We start from the raw sequence: 18,122 nt of genomic DNA on the forward strand, positions 1-18,122 counted from the left end.
AGGTGGTTGGTTTTAAAGCTGAAGGGAAGGTACCAGTGACAAAGGTGAAGAACCAAGGATGCCAATAAAAAGAAACAAAGTACTGATATATGCTACAACATGGATGAATCTTAAAATATTCTGCAAAATCAAAGAAACCAGTCACAGGGGACACAAGTTGTAGGATTTCACTTAATGTGAAATGTCCAGAAGATGCAAAGCCATACTGAGGAAAAGTAGATTAGTGGTTGCCTAAAGCTTTAGGGGGAGGTGGCGGTGGGGTGACGAGGAGATAATGACAAGGACAGTAAAAATGCTTAAGAACTGATTGTGGTAGTGATGTATGCACAAGTTTGGATAGGCTAAAGGCCACTGAACGTTATGGTTTTGTGAACTGTATCTCAATAAAGCTGTTAAAAAACAATCAAAGAATTAGTTAATATCATTTATTGTGAAAAAAGTTATTTAATATTGGCTTCCAACGTTTGTAGTTGTGCCTGACGTCCAAACTGAAGGAAGGGATAAAATTGCCTGGCTCAAAAGCTCCACATCCTTCTGTGGGCATTTTGCGCTGGACCATTAAATTCAAATTTCCTATAACCAAGCAAACTGGGAAAGAGGACTTAGGAATGAAGGGTCCTACACTGTTATTATAGCTAGCCAGCTTGCAGCAACAGGGACTGGTGAATACTATAGTTATGTTAGGGTGCTGGGTGGCTTTGTGCCCAACAAGGCAGAACTCCACACCCTTCCTAGGACCTGTCTACACCAGCACACTTCCTCACAAGTCCCACAAGGCATACAAGCGCTGGCTTCCCTTTGGACTAACACCAGGGTTTTAATTTCATGCTACTTAAACAAACGATCAGGAATTTGTGTGTGCCTGTTCAGCACCAGCAACATGTTTGGCAGTTTCTGAGGAGCAGAGAAGTTAGGATTTAATAAATGGTTAACCCTGAGAACCAACTTCAGCTCATATGCAGAATCTGTATGCAGACAGAAACAAAGAGTGAACAAAAGCAATGCCACGTTCAGCTATCAGGGTATAGGAGAGGCTATTGACTGTAAGCACAGGGAAGTTAAGCAAGGCAGAGGCAGAAGTGGGACAGATTTTGAAACCTGGATAGAATCCGATTAACATTCAGGTGAAAGGGAAAGTGGACCAGGTATGAGAACCTGTATCTGAGTATGTTATTTCTCCCAGAAGAAAATGCAGTAATGACTTTTCCCAACATTTAATTCCTTAACTGTTTTTTTTTTTTTTTTTTTCAGTTTTACTTTCTAATAACTACAGTTGACCCTTCAACATGTTTGAACTGCATGGGCCCATGTGTTTTCTTTATAGCTTTAATAACACTTTCTTTTCTCTAGCTTACTTTAAGAATGCAGTATGTAACACATACACAAAGTATGTGTTGACTGTTTACGTTATCAGTAAGGCTTCCAGTCAATCAACAGTAGGCTACTGGTAGTTAGCCTGCTACCAGGGAGTTGGAAGTTATACTGAGTTTAGATGGCACAAGGGGTTGGTGACCCTAGTCCCATGTTGTTTAAGGGTGAACTGTACTCTGAAAGTAAAGCACGGTATCTGTTGTTGTTGAAGTCACAGATGGCAAAGAAGGCAGCAATTTTACTGTACCCTTGAATGTGATGCCAAAACACAGAGCTGGTATCAGTTATAGGGGCTGTTTTCATCTTGGTTGCTTGTTTAAGAAGATCCACACCAGTGGAGGACAAAGTAGGAACAGGAAGAATGAATGATGGTACCAAGACAACTAGCCCTCCATGAGATTTTTATTCCTTAATCATCCACCAGCTGTAACAAATATTACGTAGGAAAAGACAAAACATACTCATTTGGTGGCCTAGGTATTTACAATTTTATTTTCACCTTAGAGAAACAACATGTTTCTAATATGAAGCACAAAGGAGCTGGTTTATTAACATGTGAGTTATGATCATGTAGTGTGGCCTCCCCTTTGCAACCATGGAGGCTTGGCCAAAGTGCTGGTCGCGGCAATGTGGTCCTAGATCTGTCCAATGGGGATCACGCATGTCAGATCTCTGGGGGAAATAAGTGACACACACCCCAGGGGCTTGGCCACAAAGACCTTCCAATTACTAGGCCTTAGTATTTATGATGCCAATTTGAGAAAGGGCCACTTCAACTGTCCTATTAGATACAAACATCATGCTAGTTTACTTTCTGATTCAATTCAGACTTGCAAAAATAAAACCTTATTTCCTCCTTAAGGATCAGCTTTACCCATTCTTGGCTTCAAGATCAAGAGCTCACCTTGAACAAACATTCCTGTTTCAGGAGATAGCAGGATATGGAGCCACCCTCTCTAGCCAGGGGTGGCACTGGGGAAGGAGGTGTGTATAAAATATGGATCCTCATGGGAAGGAGACATTCTGAAGGATCAGAATATATTTGAAACTCATGCCACATAAAATAGGTGTCATTTTTCTTTTATTTAAGGTGAAAGGTGGGGGGACAACAGTAATTTTCATAATACACAGAAGACAAGTTAGCACTTGGGTTGGGGGGGGGGGCATGTACTTGCCACCAGTCTGCTTTGCAGCTGTAGGATTAGTAAATTTAATGCAGTCTGTCATTTGTATTACTGCTTAGCAAATTTATAATTGGCAAAGTTAAGAACTATGAGTCACTGTAAGTGGACTACAACTAAGACAGAAACCTAAATAACCCATAAAAAAATCACTTAAAAATAAACCATAAATATGATGCACATTAGTGAAACAAAACCATTTTTGTAAACATTTTTTCCAACATAACATGTGCATGAGAAAAAAGTAAAAACACTGCACTCAATACAGAGTTGCTCTGATTTAAATACAGAAAGGTATTACTTATTAAAGCTTTGACTATACCTAGAGACATCTGTATTTTGAAGAGCAGTGCTAAGTAGTTCAATGTTCCATATTTAATGGTATAATACTGTCTTCTTTTTATAATTTTGCCATCTTGGCACTTTTGTGAAGTCACTACCCTGTTAAAGGAAAAAAAAAGATCACCCCTTCTCTAGAAGAAGGAAATTTCACCAGCTCGTAATTTTTAATGGAGAAACCTAACTGGGTACCTGAATCAAGCTGTAGCAACACAATCTGGTGTGCAAGGTGCTGCAGCCAAGAAGGCAAGGACACCACAGCCAAGGAAAGCACACACCAGGAGCCCGCCCCATAAGGACAAATGGCAGTCTGACCTCAGTGAATTAAGCACACAGATGGATTTGATTACGTTCAACACAAACACCAAAAGAGTGCCAGGTGGCTACCAGGACAGGCACAATTCAGGCTTGAGCTCAGACCCCACTACCTCCGAAAGGAAATCCAGTTTTTGTCAAGTTCTAAATTGTAATTCCAATGAAAAGTCATGTGCATTATCTGTGCACCCCACCTTCACTTACAGACACTGAGCTTCAAGTCTGTTGGATAAGTACTTTTTTTTCTGTCTTCCTTATTGGTACCAGAAATTCACTGTTTTTTCAGATACCTGTTCAACTTTACCTCTCTCTAAAGTCATAGGAGAGGCTACAAAGCCAACTTGGATTGACCAAGCCATCTAGTTCTTTCTCCTCTCGGCATGCACACGTGTTCACTGTGGCACGTTTTATCTTACCCAAAAAAACTAAAACATGTAGGAAATCACCAGCAGTAATTTGATTTTGACTGAAATTCTGTGGTGATGGCATCTGGCCCATCTCAAAAGTCCCTTCCAAAGGTGGGATTAACTCTTCAATCTTCTCTGTGTTAACTATGAATCCGTAGAAAAGAACTAGTCCCTTCTGCTTTGGACATCAGCACCATTCCAAAGTCACACAGATGGAAAAGCCACTTCTAATGCCTTGTCCTTTTCAAAAGAGACTAAGGCTCGCTTACTTATCTGTCATTGTGGCTATGTACAACCAGCTGCTGTTTCTGCATCTGTGAGTATACAGATTGTTCACTAGGTTTTTATGATTCAAAGGAGAGCCTTCGGCAGAGATGCTGACCAGGAGGAACAGAATAACAGGGGTCAAACTGGATGCCAAATAGGATGAGAATGCTGGGCAAAGCCTTAACAAATAGGTGCAAATGATTGTTATATTTTTGGGAGGAAAATCTTCCTTTTTCATGTTATAAAAGAAAATCACAAAGGAGTATTAAACCTATGAAATGCCAAGTTCTGTTTGGTAAACAAAGTTTAAAGTAGCCATCACACAATATTCCCACTCGAAACTCAACAAGAGGAAAGTAAGATGGCACAGCCATGACACTGAGCATTGCTCCTTTACCAAGAGATTAATAGTCTCAGAGGAATTGAGTGACCATGAAGCCATGAAACAAATTATTACCCAAGACATTTATTACAAATGTCATGAACATATTCATAAAGTAAAATTGGTTTAAAAAACAGAGAGAGAACAAGAGAGCAAGTGAGAGGAGGAGAAAAGCCAGGGCTTGGATATTACACCTAAAACACAGGAAGATGCCATCTTATGAATAAGCAGTATTAACTACATTCTTAAAATAGTTTTAGTGCATTGCATTTTTAGAAAAGGGAAACTCCACCCCCCCACCCCCTGCCAAGAAAAGGTTCCTGCAACACTGAACAGTTTGTGTGACTATTCTAACATGACCGCCTGTCTGCCACCAAACCCCAAATTGAGAACAGTGAGGCCCCTTGTGTTAGAGGCCATAGTTGCCCATCAACCACTAATGGTGCATCTGGTGAAAACGAAGCATTCTGCTCTCTGAACTTAGAAAAACAGACTGCATCCATCAGCATGATGAAACCATGTGGCTATTTCCCATCTTCAGGGACAATTTCTCTTGTGCCTACTGAGACCTGTGACAAAATAACAGTCAAACTTCAATCTGATAGTTTTGGTATTAAGATTAAATTAAACATTAATGTTTTCCTCCAAAAACATATAAACTAAACCACCTCTTAATGCATTACAAACAATGAGGTAGGCAAAAAAATAAACATGTGGCTGAAACAATTTCTTTTCCTCTGCAAGTGCAGACTGTGGTAAAACTTGTCGTGCTTCTAGGTTTAAACAAAAATTAAACCTTTAGGCTGAGGCAGTGCTAATACTGTCACACAACAAAGTTCTGGCCATTATACAAATGCACACATTTTCTTTTTCTTTTTTTTTTTTTTTTTTTTTTTTTTAAGAACCATCTGCACATGATTTAGGCAAAACCTGGTACACAGAAAAATGACGGAGTTTTTGGCCAAGCCAAAAAAAAAAAAAAAAAAAAAAAAAAAAAAATCCAAATAAAATGGGACCCCTTAACCCACCCCACCCTGCCTCCCAAGCCCCACCCACAAAAAAGTTATCCTAGTAACTGTGTCTTTCACATTTTATAAATATTAACTTCTTAAACCTGCACCTTCTTCTTTGACCACATATTGTCACATTACAAAAAAGAAATGTCAATTAAATACACTGTTAATGTTACTATATTAAATCTGCTCTCTGCTTCAGCAAACCGCTCATGAGACCACCATTTTACACCTCCATGTGCCCACTTCCAAACCAATGGCATGTTCATAGTCTCCACTTCCAGATACCCATAAGACAGAGTCACTCAGAGACAAGGAATTCTGGAGCTGAAGGAAAGGCATTTGCTTTCTGGTCTGATGCTCAATCCCAAACACTTATAGCACCTGATGGTAGAATGTGAACAGCACCAGCTGCATTGCAGCCTTGATTTATTTTTGAGTAGGGGAAAGAAGAGAAGGGGGATAAACTGGTAAGAGGTGCAGAAAGGAAATGAAACGAAACGAAACACCCCACACGTGGTGTCTGCATACACAGCTGTCCTGGACTACACCGGTGCAGCTCTGAGCTCCAGTTGCAAGGAATTCCAAGTTCTCAGGATCTCATTGAAGACTCTGGGGGCCAGCAATCCTCATCACAATGCTTCTACCAGCTCAGAAGGGAAGTCCTGCCTAATGTCATGAAATAAACCTGACTGCTGCCACCAGACCGAACGGAGGCGAAGAAGACCTGCAAAATCAAGAGAAAGAGGGAGGGAGAGATTTACCATGAAAACACAACACAACCCAGTCCTTTGGAGCAATCCTTCCTATGGTTCCCAGGCAGGTGACCTAGTGTCACCAACACCTCAATACCTCAACACCTCCAAATGCAGGCAGCCTAAAAGCCCAAAGGCCTCTTTCAAAAGAAAATCTGAGAGGACATCAGTATTACTTGATCATAAGGAGATCATCTCTGTAGCTAATTTTTATCACAACTAAGAAGGCTATCACTGCCATATTGTGAGAACTGAAAAGAAAAACACTGATATTTCTGAAATTGAGTTATTTCTTTTTATCTCCACTGCTAATATCATCTAAAAGATAAATGTGTCTGGAAAACTCCTTAGCAACCTGATTTTTCTCTTTTAAAAAATTAAGCTAAAATATATGTTATTTCATCATATTACTCTATAGTCACAATACTATAGTTTACTTTTGGGCCTTTGATTAGTAAACTTCAAAGGATATAACATAATAAATAATAAAAATATTTAAATGCCCAAGTTCAAAGAATATTATAGTTATGGCTACATTAAATATACTCAGGAAAATATAAGCCAAAAAGCTGGCAAAATCCTGGATTGGGTTGGGAAATTGTATGGATTTCTAAGGTAAATGATTAGAAAACAATGTCAACACCGTTAGTAAACGAGCTACAGGATCACAGGAAAGGGGGCTGGTGGTGGTGCAACGTATTTACTGAGCATGCAGTTAGGCAGAAAGCCCAGCTGTCAAGGAAGAGATCTAGAGCTCTTCTCTGTCAAGGTGAATTTTCAAATTTAATCTGAGAAGTCAATTAGTGGGCCACTGGCTAGGATATTTAATATATTTTAATGTGAGACAAGAGGTGGGAATGTTCTTAAGAGGGAAGTTTCTAAGGTTGCAACAGGCTGCCTCAGGTAGTAAGACATTTTCATCCAAGTGGAGGGAAAAGAGAGAAAGCTGGGCTTGGTAAAGGCCAGGCCCACCTGGGAGGTCCTTCTCAAAGCACGTGGGATGGGTCAACACCCTTGGCCATCCAGCTGCTCCACTCCAAGGCTGGTTTAGGGAGGGGATTCCAGGGAGTTGGTAGGCCTTGAAAGTAACAAGGATGTGGCCAGTTTTGAAAAACAAAGGTTTTTAGGTCTTTTGAAGACTGGGGGTCTCAGCTGCAGGAGGTGCTCATGCTTCTGCATAAAATGATTTATACTGTTAGGTATTTCTGACATGCAAACTATGAAGTTATTTTACTATTCAGAAGCAGACAAGTAGTATCCTTCTGATGCACATCAGGGTCTCGAGAGGAAACTTTTACCCTACCAAATTTGCAAGGGGCTTTCTTCCAATCACAGAAGAATCCCACTAGATTGGCAGTTTTAACCTTTTCTATCCCTAAACCAAACATAGCTCATACAGGTCACCTACTGGGGTTAAAAACAACCACTACAAACAAAATACGATGATTTTGGCAGAAACAAGTATCTCTTATCCCTTCATAAGCAAACACAAAATAAAACAGACCCCAACTCCTATATACAGGTCTAAAAAGTCACTACTAAAATGTTGCTTGATGAATTTATTTCAGAATCTATCAAAACCTCAAGAAAAGGCTTCACCAAACCCCGTGGAAAGTAAACCATTACCAAAGCTAACAGCAGCTAAAGAGAAGTTGTAAGGAAACCATTACCTTGTCATTGCGTTCACATAAGAATTTTAGTCTTTGAGCCCTTTTGTGCATAAACACACCATCCAAGTGACCAGTTTCCACAGATCGGATCTCTATGGCCTTTTCTCCCCAGCCCATCGTCTGATTCGATCGAATATATGCTTTTTGAGAGGAGAAAACATGAAATTGTTACAGATAAGGAAACAGCTATGAAAAGATGCTGCTCATATAACACACACATTATCTGCATGTCTAGCATATGGAGATTTTTGTTTTTAAGGAACTTTGCTTTTGTTTTGTTTTAAGGAACTTTTGCTTTTAAAGTTTATCCTGAGAAGTGGTAATTTGAATTCTTGAGATGGTTCATGCTTATTTTGAGCAATGACCCACTGGATATAGAGTTTAGTGCTCCTATTTTTATCAAACCAGTCATAAAGAAGGCAGGAAGAAGAAGTGATGAGAAGAGAAAATGACTACATTGAAACCAGAACAACTTGGGATATAAACTAAAAATTTCAGATTATCGAGTGGCACTGCCACTCGAAAAAATAAATCCCTTACCCTTTTTCTGCCTCATTTTACTTTCCACAGATTAGTCAACAACCACAGCTGTCCTACATCCTGGATGTCTTAAGGATTAAATGAAGGACTGTAAATGACAGAGTTTTAAAGTGTTAAATAACTACTTGGGTTTTGTTCTAAAACAGACTATGACCAGTGCCATGGTCTACAATCTCCCTTTTCACCATCAATATTGCCAACCATTCTGGGTTTTTTTTGTTTGTTTTTTGTTTTTCTGCCAACCATTCTGCTAAATGGCCAAAATGTCTGAACAACAGGTAAAACTGATGTGATAACATGCAGTTTTAGAGAAGGCTCCATTTTTACATCTGCTATCTTTTCCTCTGAGTGATACCTACCTACAGATGTTGGCATCTCTCCCCACTGCAGAACCACATCCTTTGTGATTCTTCCATAGGTATTCACATAAACCCCTTCATCTTCATAGCATACCAGAAGCTCCATGCCATCTGTGTTGGGGAGGATGATGATTGCATGGGGTTTGATGCTACACTGGATCTAGAGAAGAGGAACAAAGTACAGGGAAGTATGTTTGTGGTTATTTCTATCCTTGAAATAGCGTTCAAAAATATTGTCTTGGTGAATGCACTGGTTAATATTCCAGGTGAATAAATACAGCAATTGAATAAAATTTTGGAAAACTCATGCGACATATACCTCAAAGAATACCTTTTACAGGTCATGTACTCTACTAGTTCACATTTTCTGAGGCCCCTGGAACATATCTGGATTGTGGATTCTATTAAGAAATTAATTAAAACCACTCCCAACCCAGGGATATTCTGACCTGCCAGCAATTGCCCCAAATACATCCCATGTTAGTCAAAGCCAGGGCTAAGAGGTTTTCAGGAGGGCTTCACAGAGCCAGGAGAATGGATTTCCACTTGTCTCAGAGCATGCAGCTATTGAGAATGGCACATGATTTAAATACTCACCCCCACACCAAGGGGAAGCAAGGAATCCCTGCTTGTGTTAGTTCACTAAGCAGAGTAAAGAAAAAAGTCAAAACAAAATGAAGCCAGTCAACCAACCATAGAGTGTGGGTTCTTTCTTACGTGTGTTGGTAGATAAATGTCATAGACTGATCCTGAATCCACATCAACAGCATGAAATCCAGCACAGGATCCATAAATCACTTTCAACCTCTGGCCTTCCTCAACAGTGAGATCCACCAGTAATGGCTTATGTACCAATTCTCCAAATGACTACAAAGAAGTAACCGAGACAAAAGTAGTAAGACAAAGAAGAACTTATTTCTGATAGATCAAACAGGAGAAGCCAAACCCAAGGTACTCAGTTATTTAATTACTGAGCCATTCTGGCAACAACCATAAGCAAAGATACTCTATGAAATAAGTCTCTAATTTATTATGCTTTTGTCTGCCAATCAGCATGTGGGAGACATTTCTTCCAGAAGACGTGTCGCAAATTCCCCCTGCCTGGCCCAAGAATTCCACCTTCTTGTCTTGGTGAGAAAAACATCTAAAGTGAAAGAACCAGGACTTTCTGTAGCACAGTATTCAACTATTCAATGCAGACAATGGAGAAAGAGGTAGAGTTGCAGGAGTCACATACTGAGAATTTTTAGTATGGTCATCATAGTCATCATAGAGACTTCTTTCATTTTTTGACTGGAGCAATACAGTGATGAAAAGCTGTAGGGTATTAACCTGGATGACCTGTAATAAACTAGATGACCTCAGTTCTTGATTAATATCAATACCTACAGCTCACAAGACAGACTTAAACAATATACTTATAAAAGCAACTAGGAGAGTACATCTGGCACATAAAGGATATTAAGACCAGATCTCAGAAGATACAACCAATTACTTTTAGTCAGTAACATGTGGATTTATTTCTTAAGCAAATATGGTAACCCCATTTATCCTGCTTTATTGGGGAATCAAGCAATAAGCAATCTAAATATGTCAATTTTCCAAATACTTGAAACTTACCCTTAATAAAATGTATCAAGAACAAGAAAAAAAGATAAGTAAATAGAATCATTTTGGATGAAAAATTCTTAATTTCATTATATGCACTAAAACAGTCCCAGGAGCTATACTCAAAGTTTTGTGCCTAATATAAGAAATGATGTTAAGTTATTTATAATATCTAATGTCAAAGTAGTATTTTAATTAAGAATTTCATAAATTTGTATCTAATGCAAACTCTAGAATTATAAAAAATATTAAAAATACTCACACAGAAAAATACTAATATTTTTCTATAGTTTTTCCCTTAAACAGAAACAATGCATTATTCATGCTTTTAACTTACTTTTTCTATTTAACGCATAATACATATTCCTGTGTCATTAAGAATTTCTGTAATTTGTTTTTTAGTTAGTATTCTATTGAAAAGATATACCTCCAAGCTGCCTACTGTTGGATACTATTTATCAAAAACATATCTAAATCTTTATACACATGCATGACTTCAGGCAGATGGTCACGGACTGCTGTTTTTGTTTTTTTTTTAATGTTTTTATTTATTTTTGAGAGAGAGAGAGCACAAGTGGGAGAGGGCAGAGAGTGAAGGAGACACAGAATGTGAAGTAGGCTCCAGGCTCTGAGCTGTCAGCACAGAGCCCGATGCAGGGTCTGAACTCATAAGCCGTGAGATCATGACCTGAGCCGAAGTCGGACGCTTAACCAACTGAGCCACCCAGGCACCCCAAGATCTGCTTTTTAATTAGAGGTGGAATTACTTTGTCCTTTCTTCTGTTACCATATTGACATATCAATCAATGTCTACCAAACATTTAGCTCTTTCCTCATACTCTGAGGGCTTGGAAAGCAGACAATGAGGCCTATTACATTAGAAATGGCCTCTCTTATGACAAAGTTATACTCTATATTAGTACATAGCTTTTAAATGATCAGTTTTAACTATTTAGGATTTTTAAACTGTCCTCTGGCTCTTTCTTGGTCATGCATGCATGGCTGATGCTACTTGTAAGTACGCTTGATGCTGTTACCTTAAAGGCCATAAATTTGTGATATGGCTTGGGTGCCCACGCATAGACCTCCACAGAACTCTTCAAAGCAATTACCAGAAATTTGATTCTTTCATATTTTACTGAAAACAACAACATAAACAAGAGAAGCACAGGTCAGAATCAACATGGAACTCTAAATTCTGTTAGTTGTCTTTTGCAAACTTTATAAATAATGCCTTCTATTGAGTCATCTAGATCAACAGGAAAAAAATGCTGAGTGATCAAACCTCAGAGTTTCCTTTTCCAATACTTTTTCAGCCTATTCCCATATTTCTTGACTGATGTTTGGGACTCAATTCCAATACTCTGGTTACTATTAAGGAATACTTTCACTAATGTTCCTAATCTTCTTAGACTGCAAGTATTTACTAATCAAAGACAATGCCAGGCCTACCACCCTACAGTCTTAAGGGCTCAGTATTGCTTCAAAAGGATAATGAAGTGGTTAATCAGCTAAGTATCACTTCAAACTGCTTCCTGATCTATATAGGCAGTGACTGCCTGAATTCTACCTAAAGTTCCATACAAAAAGAACAGTAGTAAAGGAAATCTCTATTCAGCTATATATATTTTTTCAGTTGAAAATGCCTTCTTTACATAGCTATTCCGGTTCTCTTGCAGCCAAGCAACTCTGCTTAAAAACAGATGCTCTGAGGGGCTGTGCCCTCACATGACTTAGTGGTCTGGCACAGTTCTACCAGTTTCTTTATAAACTATCTAATGTCACAGTACTACCTTATTCTTCCTTTGCACATGAGAGATGGCTTGTTAACTTGATAATTCTCCTTGTTAATTTCCAATATAGTATCACTATTCGAATAAATCACTGACATTAATATTAAGACACAAAGGATTATCAAAGGTTGTCCAAACCAGTGCTGTTTAACAGAATTTTCTGCAATGATGAAAAGATTTTAGATCTGTACTGTTAATATGATAGCCACAAGTTATATGTGGCTATTGGGCACTTGGAATGTACTAGTGCCACTGAAGAACCACATTTTATAGTTTATTTCATGTTAATTAATTTAAATATAAATTTAAGTAGCCCCTATTCTTGATGGAAATCATATTGTACAGCACAGGTCTTGATAAACTGAATATAATTTCTTAAAAGTATAATGAATGAATGGTACCACACACTCTTACCGCAGAAAATGCTTGTGATTCATTCTGTAAGAATGACAGACCTGAGGATAACTGTTTTATTCCAATGAAAAGCCCAGCACAGTGTAACACATCTGCCTCTAGTTCCCCCTGTAGGATAATCTATTCATGCACATTTCACCCATTCTGAATGATTTCATTAAATTTAACCTTAGATGATTTTAGTTACCCTGCAAAAATTATTTCACATAAACACAGGACAGAAAATCCCAATCCCAAAATTTCATCAAGTATATAGTACTACTTTTCAGTAACACTCAGAATCATGCCAAACTGGGGTGGCTTCTGCAATCATTATTCATCAGTGAGCTGAGAGTTGTGGACAGATTATATAAATAATAAGAGAATGTCAAGGACTGTAATATCCCTAGAAGCAGAGAGAATGACTATAGCATATACTTTCATAAACAGAAAAAAACAAAACATAGTAGCAGAAATCAATATTCAATAGGACGCTTACATTAATCAGTCTTAGGTATAATAGAGACTATTTGCTGATCTTCTCAAGTTCCCATTTCAAATTCTATTAGAATATATTATCTCTCCAATAAAGTTTAATTTGGCTAAGCGTCATTATTTCCCCTTTACTTCCAACATTAGTACCAGTATTTTAATTTTTTGTCATACATAAAAAAAAAAATTGTTTTGGTTTTGTTCTTGCAAGCTCTTACTTCATAAGAACCAAAGCATGCGTGCCAGCAAAAGAAAAAACAAGACAGTTGCTATGAAACATTGGCTGGCCGGCTAGATTCGTTTAGTAGTTAAGAGCACAGTAGCTTTGCACAGTGCGCTTCATTCAAAACGACAAGCCATATAGCTCTTTGGTCAAACTCTCAAACATTCTGTCAATGACTGCCAAGGACCCAAAGTCCTCTCAACGGAGATGAGGCTTGGAGCACAAAGCAAGAATCCAAATTGGCTGGCTTTCCTTTGGCAAGGTTTCCTTAGAGAGGTTATTGTGACCACATCTTACAGAGAAGAATCTGGACTGTCAAAGAGGAAGGGTAAAAAGCCTCGCTCGCAAGATGAATGTGAGCATGAGATGGATGGAGGACAGAATGAATGGCAGGAATGAATGGTGTTATGTTAAAAGGTACATTGTGAGTCAAGATGACACTTCGGGATTAGAAGATGCCTTAGAAACATAATCGCAGAAAACATCTAGGTGTATCAGAAAGAACCCTGTGGAACAAAACCCTGCAGAATAAAACCCTCATGACCCTCCTGGAACTTACCAACTTTATAGTGTACACATCCTTCCAAATCCCCCACAGTTGTCCATCCCTGCTTCTTCTCAACTTCTGGATCATTGTGAAGTATTTTATTTCGTAACCAAGACAAATAGTAGACACGTAACTTATCTTTTTTGCCTAGCAAAACAAATATAAATATTTTATATACATATTCAAAGTAGGTGCCATCTATTAATAACAACAGTAACCAAATGAGCAATAAATATTATCCTCCTAAGGGAACCATTCTGTATGAGTTTTACTAGAACCTCAATTTAAGCTATTCAGATGGATTTTGAAACTCCTATAGAATTATCATCAGGTATAGGCCTGATTAGAAGGGAAGGTTTTAAAAGAAAAAAGAACTCACACTTATGTAGATAGCCAGTATCCATAAACCACAAAGTAATACAAACACCTGCACAGCAATGCAACCAATAGACCTTATAAGATGCTTTCACATGTATTATGTGATCTGATTCTCAAAACTCTCTGGAGTAGCTATTAGTTCTCATTAGACAGCATAGAAAGATTAAATAGATCAACCAAGGCAGGGAATCAAATCCAGCAAAAAGCCATAAATTGAAGATGTGTGCAACTTAAAGGGCTGACAGAGGACTCACAACCTATAAATCACTTAGAAGAGAGATAACCCAATTGAAAAAGTGAGCAGTCGACTATAACAGTCAAAAGAAGTTAACTCATAGATACATAAAAAAGTACTTGCTCTCAATAGTCAATTAGTGAATGCATATTAAAACCATAATGAGATACAATTTTATGCATCTATCAAAGTGTCTAGAATTAAAAAGAACAATAGTACTCAAAGTAGGGAAGATGAGGAGTAACTAGAAACTCAGAAACCAGTGCTATAAATTGTTAGAACCATTTTAAAAAGCTTGGCATTATCTATTAAAGTAGGATGCATGTATATGCTACTTATGATCCAGTAACTTCTCTATCATATTAATGTGTGTGTATGACTCCCAAAAACATGAACAAGAATGTTCACAGCAGCATTGTTCCTAAGAACTGAAAACAGCAAACACAAATGTTTATCAACAACAGAACAAATAAATGAAATGTGGTATAGTTATACACAGAAATGAAGTGGAATACACCTCTATGAGCAACAACAACAAAACGGGTGTTGAACAAAAGAAACTAGACACATTGACAAGCTCAAGAAGAAAAATCATATGATCTTATCAACAGATTCAGAAAAAACATCTGACAAAACCCAACATTCATTTCATGATCAAAAATTCACAGCAAATAGGAATAGAGGGAAATTGCCTCAAGTTGACAAATAACATCTACAAAAAACTTACAGCTAATACCATACTTAATGGTGAGAAACTAGATACTTTCCTCTTCAGATCAGGAACAAGGGAAGGGTGTCCCCACTTACCACTCCTATTAAACATCATACTACATGTCCTAGCTAATGCAGTAAGACAAAGGAAGTAAAAGGTATGCAAACTGGGAAGGAAGAAATACAGGACTGTTCACATAGAAAATGACAAAGAACTGGTAAAAAAAAAAAATTCCTGCAATTAATAAATAATTATATAAGGTTGCAAGCTACAATCATATATAAAAGTCAACTGTTTTCCTATATACTTGCAACAAGCAATTGGAAATTTGAAATTAAAATACAGCATCTGCAGAAGTACTAAAAACCAAAAAAAGATATATTTAGTTATAAATGTGACAAAATAGGCCTACACAACATCTGTATGAGGAAAACTACAAAACTCTGAAGAAAGAAATTAAAGGAGATCGAAACAGATGGAGATATATTCAATGGTCATGGGTAAAACTCAATATTGCTAAGATGTAAGTTCTACTGAACTTGATTTATGTACAATCAATGTAATCCCAATGAAAATCCTATCAAGTTATTTGTACATGTTAATAAACTGACTCTAAACTTTATATGGAAAGGCAAAAGAGCCAAAACAGCCAACACAGTATTGAGCAAGAACAAGTTTGGAGGGCTGACACTACCTGACTTCAAGAGTTACTTCAAAGCTACAGTAATCAAGACAATGTGGTATTAGCAAAAGGAAAGATAGATCAATGGAACAAAACAGAGATCTAGACCCACACAAATATAATGAACTATGGGGGTGCCTGGGTGGCTCAGTCAGTTGAGTGTCCAACTCTTGATTTCAGCTCAGGTTATGATCCCAGGGTTGTGGGACAGAGCCCCGCATTGGGGTCCACACTGAGCATGGAGCCTGCTTGAGATTCTCTCTCTCTCTCTGTCTCTCTCTCTCTCTCTCCTTTTGCTCCTTTCCCCACTGGTTCTCTCTCCCAAAAATAAAAAACAAACAAAAAAATACAATGAACTAATCTTTGACAAAGGATCAAAGGCCATTCAACAGAAAAAGGATGGTCTTTTCGACAATCACTGCTAGAAGGACTGGACATTCATATACAAAAAATAATGAATTTATAGACTTTGAACCTTTCACAAAGATCAAATGGATCACAGACCTAAACATGAAATGCAAAGCTATAAAGCTTCTAGAAGATAACATAGGGGAAAACCTAGGTACAACCTCCTTGGATTTGGCAATGCCTTTTCAGATATAACACCAAAAGGATAATCCATGAAAGAAAAAAAAAAGGTAAGTTAGACATTATTAAAATTAAAAACTTTTGTGGAAGACACAGTTAAGAGAATGGACAGACAAGCCACAAACTGCAAAAAAAAAAAAAAAAAAAAAAAAAAAAAATTGCAAAAACCTATTTGATAAAGGACTTGTATCCAAAACGTACAAAGAACTCTTAAAACTCAAGAGAAGAAAACAAACAACCCGATTATAAAATAGACAAAAGACCTTAACAGATACCTCACTAAAGATGACATACATAGATGGCAAATAACCATGTGAAAAGATATTCAACATCATTTCATCAGGAACTAAAAATTAAAACAATAATCAGACACTATACTATACTAATCCAAAATACATCACCAAATGCTGATGAGGCCATGGAGCAACATCTTCATTCATGCCTTGTAGGAACATGTGATAGAATCACTTTAGAAGACAGCCTAGCTATTTCTTACAAAGCTGAATGTAGTCTTTTTTTTTTTTTTTAATAATGTTTTCAAATTTATTTGAGAGAGACAGCAAAAGTGGGGGAGGGGCAGAGAGAGAGAGAGAGAGAAAGACAGAGGGAGGGAGGGAGGGAGGGAGGGAGAGAGAACCCCAAGCAAGCTCTGTGCTGTGGGCGCAGAGCCTGACGCAGGGCTTGAACTCATGAAAGTGCGAGATCATGATCTGAGTGGAAACCAAGTGTCAGGCACTTAACCAACTGAGCCACCCAGGTGCCCAGTTGAATGTAGTCTTACCTTATGTTCAGCAATCATGCTGCTAGGTATTTAACCAAGCACATAAGTTGAAAACAGGTCTACACAAAAAACTGTCCACAAATATTTGTAACAGTTTCATTCATAATTGCTGCAAATTGGAAGCAACCAAGAGGTCTTTCAATAAGTGAATGGATACACAAAGTGGCACACCCACACAAAAGATTATTCAACAATAAAAAGAAATGCACTATCAAGTCATGAAAAGACATGGAGGAACCTTAAATGCATATTGCTAGAGAAAAGATGCCAGTCTGAAAAGGCTACATACTACACATGATTTCAACTATGATGTTCTGGAAAAGGTCACATAGAAAATTAAAAAAAAAAAAAAAAAAAAAAAATCAGTTGTTGCCAGGGACTTTTAGAGAGAGATGAATAGGTGGAGCACAGGGGATTTTCAGGGCAGTGAAATTAGTCTATAATTGTGGATAATTATGTGTTTGTCAGAACCCAAAGAACTGTACAACACAAAGGGTGAACCCTAACGTAAACTACAGACTTTAGTTAATAAAAATAATGTATGAATACGGGATCATCAATTACAACAAAAGTACTACACTAATGAGGCTAATTGGGAAAACTGGAGGTGGGGGGTAATACAGGAATTGTCTATATTTTCTTTCCAACTTTTCTGTAAACCTAAAGTGCTCTTTAAAAAAAACAAAACAGAGGGGCGCCTGGGTGGTGCAGTCGGTTAAGCGTCCGACTTCAGCCAGGTCACGATCTCGCGGTCCGTGAGTTCGAGCCCCGCGTCAGGCTCTGGGCTGATGGCTCAGAGCCTGGAGCCTGTTTCCGATTCTGTGTCTCCCTCTCTCTCTGACCCTCCCCCGTTCATGCTCTGTCTCAAAAATAAATAAACGTAAAAAAAATTAAAAACAAACAAAAAAAAAAACAAAAAAAAAACAAAACAGAAACAAAAAAAACCCCAGCCAGACACAAAAGAATACCTACCATTTTACCATTTCTGTAGCTTTAGTTCAATGAAGGTAAAACCAATCTTAGGTATTTAAAGGACAGTGCTTCCCTCTGGGAACATGGGGGGCAGTGACTGGGAGGCAGCAAAGTGGGGA

At 37.9% G+C, this 18,122-nt stretch overlaps 1 protein-coding gene across 50 annotated transcripts in view; it reads right to left on the reverse strand.

Moving 5' to 3' along the window:
* Positions 1 to 4,326: 4,326 nt before the first annotated feature.
* MAP4K4 (mitogen-activated protein kinase kinase kinase kinase 4) overlaps positions 4,327 to 18,122 on the reverse strand; it is a 192,049-nt gene continuing 178,253 nt past the window's right edge. For 34 of the 50 annotated variants that reach the window (XM_045445631.1, XM_045445658.1, XM_045445644.1 and 31 more), the window contains 6 exons: positions 13,668 to 13,802; positions 11,245 to 11,345; positions 9,317 to 9,466; positions 8,600 to 8,759; positions 7,701 to 7,840; positions 4,327 to 6,002 (listed from right to left, as the gene is read on the reverse strand). In XM_045445631.1, the coding sequence (XP_045301587.1) occupies positions 5,919 to 6,002; positions 7,701 to 7,840; positions 8,600 to 8,759; positions 9,317 to 9,466; positions 11,245 to 11,345; positions 13,668 to 13,802 (770 nt within the window). In that variant the 3' untranslated portion in view covers positions 4,327 to 5,918. Of the gene's footprint in view, positions 6,003 to 7,700; positions 7,841 to 8,599; positions 8,760 to 9,292; positions 9,467 to 11,244; positions 11,346 to 13,667; positions 13,803 to 18,122 lie in introns of all 50 variants that reach the window. The other 16 variants (XM_045445650.1, XM_045445624.1, XM_045445647.1 and 13 more) reach the window with 1 other exon arrangement.

This window comes from Leopardus geoffroyi, chromosome A3 (assembly GCF_018350155.1).
Source record: "Leopardus geoffroyi isolate Oge1 chromosome A3, O.geoffroyi_Oge1_pat1.0, whole genome shotgun sequence".
In the NCBI taxonomy this organism is placed as follows: domain Eukaryota; kingdom Metazoa; phylum Chordata; class Mammalia; order Carnivora; family Felidae; genus Leopardus; species Leopardus geoffroyi.